The following is a 6,343-nucleotide window of genomic DNA, read 5'->3' on the forward strand; positions in this document are numbered from 1 at the left end:
GCGGCCGGGGCTGAGCCTCCCGCCCTTCCACACCGGCCCTCCCTCCGCCGGGCCGCCCCGTCCGTCTGTCCCTCCGTCCGACCCTCGGCGGGGCCGCAGCCCCACGCCCGCCCGCGGGGCTTCTCCTCGGGGCCGCGCCGAGGCGTGGGCCCCTCAGGGCCCAGGGGATCCACTCCCGCTGTCCCCGAGGCGCCGTCGCTGGACTCGCCCACGGAAGGCAGCAGGTGCTGGCCAGTCTCCGCGGCTCCCCCTCAGAGCCCCCGGCCGTACAGAGCCTTGTGGCGCAGGTACTCCTCGAGACACTGGACGGCCGCATCGTCCACCTCGGGGTCGAACTTGTTGGCCAAGAGGTGGTGTTGCTGCAGCATCCAGGGCACGTCGCCCACCCCGTAGATGCAGATGGAGCGCTGGTGGCGGCCGGTGCAGGGCGGGTAGGGCGCGCCCTTGCTGATGTCCCCCTCCAGGTACTGCCACTTGACCAGGCGGGGAAGGGCGTTCATGTCCGAGAGCTGGAACTTATCGCTGAGGGGCGTGCCCCCCGGCACGCCCGGCATGCGGTTCAGGGTGGCCCAGACGTACTCGTCAGGGCTGTAGGTGTCCTTGGACCACTCGAGGAACTTTTGTGCTGTGGGGTTCTCGAAGACGTACTGCACGAAGTCCCGTGTGAGGGCGTTGTACGCGCTGCCCGTGAACATGGGGTAGCTGTGGGGCGGGGGCTGTTTCTTTTGGGAAGTGCGAGAAATGGTCTCCCCCACCGTGTAGTGGTACTGCCAGCGCTGCTGCTTGGCGGCCGAGGGCCTCTCCGACTCCATGGTGTTCTGGCCCTGCAGCAGCTGCAGCGCCCGCACCATCTCGGCGTTGGTCTTGATGGGGAAGTCGGTGCCGCAGGTGTTGATGAGGTAGCGCCACGGCACGGGGCTCTGCAGGAGGTCCTGCATGCAGTTGAGGTCGGCCTGCACCCGGGACCAGGAGGCATAGACCACGCTTTCCAGGCGGCTGGCCACGAAGACATTGGGGAAGCAGGCAGCAATGGCCCTCACGGCCTCCTGGAAGGCGGCCGGGGCTTTGCTGTCTACATGGACACAGTACACATTCTGGGGGGCGTACACGGACCGCAGGAGCCGCTCAAACATGTCGATTTTGTGGTGGATGATCATGGAGTAGGCGATGGGGAACTCCTCCTCCTCCTGGCTGAGCGGGAACTCGATGTAGCGCCGGGTCTCCTTGAAGGCTCTGCAGTCCTTCGTAATGTTCAGGTACTCGCCGGGCGTCAGCGAAGCCCTTCTGTTCGCCACTTCCAGGTTGTTGAGCTGCGCCTCCTGGATGGCCGTCTGGTCCCCGCGGACGACCCCCGAGCAGTTGATGCCGCGGCTGGGGGAGAGCTCCAGCCCCCGGTAGAGGCGGGAGCGGTCGGCGGGGTCGGGCCGGACGGTGCCGCGCAGAGCCAGGGCGGCGGCGAGCAGCGCCAGCGGCCCGAGCAGCAGCGCCCAGCGCCGCCGCGCCGCCGGGGCCCGCTGCCACCACTGCATCCCGCGCGGGCTCTGCCCTCGCTGCCGGCTGCGCGGCCCTGAGGGAGCCCGAGCCGCTGCCGCACGGAGCAGCCCGGCAGCTGGGCACCTGCTGCCTCTGGGAGGTGGGGAGGCAGTGCCCGGGCGATCCCGGTGTGACCGCAGGTGAACAACAGTCCCCTCCCTCCCCGTGGCGTGGCTCTGTGGTTTTATCAACACTGGGGGTGGTTCTATATCTTCTGTGTCTGTTTAAAAGATGATATTTCATCTTACCCCTGTCCAACACGTAATGCAAGGAAAATTCCTCTAGGATTCAACCCTCTGTAATGCACTTTTTTGAAAGATTTTACTAAATTACTTTGGTGTCTAACCTGCTTTTCCAGTGTTCTGATTGATAGGGAGGATGTGTGCTAAAGTCTTCACAAAAAATTCGATGGGTGTGGGTGTTAACGTCTCCACTAACTTCAAGCAGCAGGTTTGTTAGAGTCCAGACAGCTTGACTCCTGGAACAGGCAAGGGTCTGCACAATCTGAACTTTTGTGGTTTAGGTAATGTGTCAGAGACATGTAGATATGCAAGTTTATAGGTAATAGGTAAGCTAAACTCATGGTGAATCAGCTTGCTGCCTCTCTCCAGAGTTATTTGGATTGGTTATGTGAGAAATACCTAACCCTGCACGAGGCCTGTAAAATTATTTTGCAGGCCCACACCTAAAAATACTTAGGGCTGGCTCTGATCTTCCTTTAATTTTTGGTTATGTAATAAAGTATTAAGCAAAATTAGTGATACTGTCACTGACTACTATTTAAGCAAAATTTTTCCTAGGTATACTTTGTATGTAATTTGCTGTCAAGTACACATCTTGTAGTAAGATACAGTATCCTCTTGTGAATCACTTTTTTCATTTGTGTTCACGTAAGGAATGTTATTTGTGTCAAGTAGTAATGGCTCTTTTCAAAATAACTATTCTTTTAAAAATCAGTGTTTCCTGTGAACTGTGACAGAAATTGAGAAGAAATTACACTTCCACCTTCTTGGCTGTTCAGATTTTTTTTTTACTGTCTCTGCTGGTATTGTGATACTTATCTAAAAATCATAGGATTATGTTTGGTTTATAGTTTTGAGATTTATAGTTTTAAAATTACCAATAAACATTTGGAAAATTTCATGATAGATTTCTCATTATGTATCTTCAGACACCAGAAGTTCAGTGTTCTTTTTATATGGAGTATTTGGCACATACTACAGAGTGGGAAAGTGAACAAAGCACAGGTGGGAAGTGAACAAGGAAGTATTGAGGTTTTAAAATAAATAATATGCAAATATAAGTATATTGTATAGGTACACTTTGTCTGTAAAACTTTAACATGATGAACCTTATGCAGGTTCTGCTTTTTGAAACTGGAAACTGTCTGTTTATAGACTTCCACTTCTGTTTGCTTTTGTTTAATTTCAGCTGAATTACATGTCAAAGTCCTGTACTGTCTAACAGTTCAAACTGTATTGTTACAAGCTGCTGAGATTGCATGCCCACTAGCAGAGTCTTGGGTCAGTTTGATGATAAGATAGAGGTCAAGTTCATCTTTGAAGAAACTGTTGGATGTTAATTTTCCTTTCAGAGTTCTGCTTCATTGCTGGTTTGTGACAAATGGTTTGAAAGCACTACATGCAGTACCTCTGACCCTGATTCAGAAAGGACATGAAAAGGTACCAGGAAAAAGCAGTAAGTAAAATATCAAACCACAATAATTTTTGTAGCATGCATACCAGTTCCTGTTATTTAACTGAGCACTGCCTGATGCTATTCACCCTACAGCTGCAGACTCATTGCTCTGCTCTTTCTGTACCTCTGGTGCACTTTCACTGAAGTCAGAGGATTTCTGCTTTGATCCAAGACAAAATCGCTGGACTGAAGAGCATAAGTGAGTATGGCTTAGAAAAAAGCCAAAGCAGACAATCATAATTGACATATAGTCTATAGGATAGGATAGTATTGGTCACTTGAAATTTTACACAACAGCTGAACACTGCTCATAAAGTATAATGAGTTCTCTCAATTACATTTTGTATAATAAAACAAAAGAGGGCGATAAGGCATTACTCACCTTATACAGATTGCTGAAGAGACAGGCAAGTAAAGAGGATGATGCTGCTGAAGATATTTAAAAGAATTTCCTTTAAACTACTCTTAAGACTGGGACTGTTTCTGACTGTGGTGCCCAACACTCTAAGCTGGACTGTGTCCTTGGGCAAGAAAACCTGTTTTTTTCTTGAAGGATCTAACACAAAGAAAACACAGTGATACTGAGGATCATAAATACATTACCTCATGCTGCATTGTTTCTAGAAAAGGGTTGCTTCATACATCATGGGAAATATAAACAAAACAGAAAATAAAACTCTTTTAGACAGATGATAGAGGAGTTCAAGGCTACAGGAATAAAGAACCAAAAAGAATGGATTTAATTTTGTACATTTCCACCAAGGAAAACCCCATTATAACTGTCCCATTGGAGAGATTGTTTCTTAAGAGATAAGGGACTTCCTGAAATAGACACAAATGTTACTGAGAGAGGTTTTTGTCTTTTACCCTTAAAAGCATTTTAGTTTTATTTCTTGCTTTGTTTTCAGCTGTCTAAATAGTATTCTGAACTTTAGGTGTTTCTGTTCTGTGGTAGAACTTTTATCAATTCATCAATGTTCTGTGCAGTTCGATTTGGTCACAAGTGGAGAGTCTGCCACAACACACAGACACATGCAGAGTGAGGGCTGGCACACAGATCATGTCCAAAGCCTTTGTGTAATGGAGATCATTGCTTTCATGTCTCTGTGGATGCCCAGAAATATTTGAATATGTTTAGACCTACAGCTGGTCTGGTTGCCTGTAGGTAAACAGTTCATGGTGATTGGGAGTGGGGCTGTGGCCCTTGTCCCCAGTGGGCACAGCTGTGAGCAGCAGGTGAGCAGCACTGACAGCAATGAGCCATGGAGTGCCCAGGGGCACTGACCAACCCCCAAAGGGAGCAGAGGCACACAGGGGCAGTGAATCAGCATGAGGGGTGTAAAAGGTTGGGCTGAAGAACAAGAATGGCAGATGCTTGCAGGCTTCTGATGTTGTTCTGTATGGTTTGAAGCTCTCTGGAATTGTGTGGGGATACTCTGTGTATTGTGGCCCTCTTGACTGCGAGGTGTGCTGTGAAGTATGCTGTGACAGTTTGCCCTTGAATGTCCCACAGCTGGCTAAGAATACTTTGGGCTGGGACTTTATCCAGTTCCTGGATGGGTATTGCTGAGTTCAGTAAATTCTCCTTCAATGCTTGGAGGATTCACACAGAGCACTCCTTACCTTCACACTCATAGAATGCATTACAAGTGAAGGAGAAGGAATCAATGGGGGGAAAGTGATTGTCATCTAGAACTGTTGTGGGCTATTCAGTTCTGTCTGAAGTTCCTGACGTGTGCTGCCCTTGTTCTGGCTGCAATTCTGCAAAGAAACCCAAGTATTTAATAACAGCTTGAGTGCCCTGCTTTTTCTGCCATATGTTCACAGCAAAATTAGTATGAAATTACTTTGTAGGGTAAAATGCAGTTGTGGGGTGTGTAGTACCATTTTTTCCTTATTTCAGGTGATCTATTTCCTTCATATTTTCACCCTTTAAGATTCTCCTATACACTTGACACTTCTGCTTCCTTATACAAAGCTAGGAGAAACAGTAGCTGCACTTAAGTCAGAGAAAATCCTGAAGGTTTTTACTGCTTATTGTTTCATTCTTTTCATGCTTATAAGATGTCTCTACAGCTTGTCTGTCTGTGATGTTTTCACACTGCTGTAAACTATCTCCAGGGAAAAAGTTAGCAATAGCAAAAAAGAAGCTTTCTGTACAGCAGGTAAACAGCTGAGGTCTAGAACCACTGAGGTATTTGAGCATCCCACCTCCAAGTAGTCAGTGCCTCAGTATGTGGATCTGTATTCTGGAACAGTTCTGTGCTGCATCTGTGGTGCTGATGCAGCAGACAGCAATTGCATCTTTCCTCTGGCACTATTATGTGCTGGTGTGTCCTGCCCCTGCAGAGGGGGCCAAAGAAGGAGCTGGGTTTTGAGGAGCATTTACTGTCCAAAGACTGAAATATTGATTTAGCTGACTGAAGGTCATGCTCCTCAGTGTGTGCAAATGAGCATGACTGAGCTTATCTTTGTGAACAAAGATGGTTATGGTAGTGCTAGATGTCAGTAAATCAAAGATTGGCATATGTATTTCTACTTACTATTCTTACTAAAAAAGTATACAACACAAAAACTCCCAAAACAAGCCAAAAAACCCAATAGCTTCTAACCTTCTGGTGTGAATTTTCTGCCTACAAAGTGATGCCATTCTCCATGGTTTTGGCACTTGTTTTAGGCAAATAGTGTGCTTTGAAATTCAACAGTGGGAAGGGGAGTAGTAGTTCATTCTTAAAAAGACACAACACTGGCATGTCCCTCTCTTCATGTTATTTTCAGTTTTAGATTTGGATGAAGTCTTTTTTGCTACTTCTCCTTCTTCTGTGTTTCAGCAGTGAGGGTGTTAGAAGTTCAGTTCTAACAGTGGCAATAAATCTGAGTGGGACTGTGTGAACTGAAGAACTCTTTCTCATTGAAATCAGATGGAGAGGAAGAAAAGAAGTGTATTTGTGTTTTACTTCAAATGGATAATTTCATAGTTTTTACCTGAACCTTTGAGCTCAGCTTTGCTCTGATATTAGCTAAAAATGTGCAGTGTCTTAACTTTTCTCGTTGGAATAGTCCATATACCTAAATGAGAGAATTTCAGTGATTTGCTGGTCTTTATGTTACT

General features: G+C 47.2%; 1 protein-coding gene across 1 annotated transcript; it reads right to left on the reverse strand.

Moving 5' to 3' along the window:
• Positions 1–251: 251 nt before the first annotated feature.
• GCNT3 (glucosaminyl (N-acetyl) transferase 3, mucin type) lies at positions 252–1,529 on the reverse strand. Its single transcript, XM_041418773.1, has one exon. It carries the CDS (start codon positions 1,527–1,529, stop codon positions 252–254), a length of 1,278 nt encoding a protein of 425 aa, XP_041274707.1.
• Between the last annotated feature and the right edge of the window lie 4,814 nt (positions 1,530–6,343).

The sequence above is a fragment of the Onychostruthus taczanowskii genome, unplaced genomic scaffold, assembly GCF_017590055.1.
Source record: "Onychostruthus taczanowskii isolate IOZ18803 unplaced genomic scaffold, ASM1759005v1 scaffold6, whole genome shotgun sequence".
Lineage (NCBI taxonomy): Eukaryota > Metazoa > Chordata > Aves > Passeriformes > Passeridae > Onychostruthus > Onychostruthus taczanowskii.

Excerpts from the sequence above, each read along its gene's own strand:
- GCNT3 (XM_041418773.1), bottom strand. The coding sequence starts at position 1,529 with ATGCAGTGGTGGCAGCGGGCCCCGGCGGCGCGGCGGCGCTGGGCGCTG.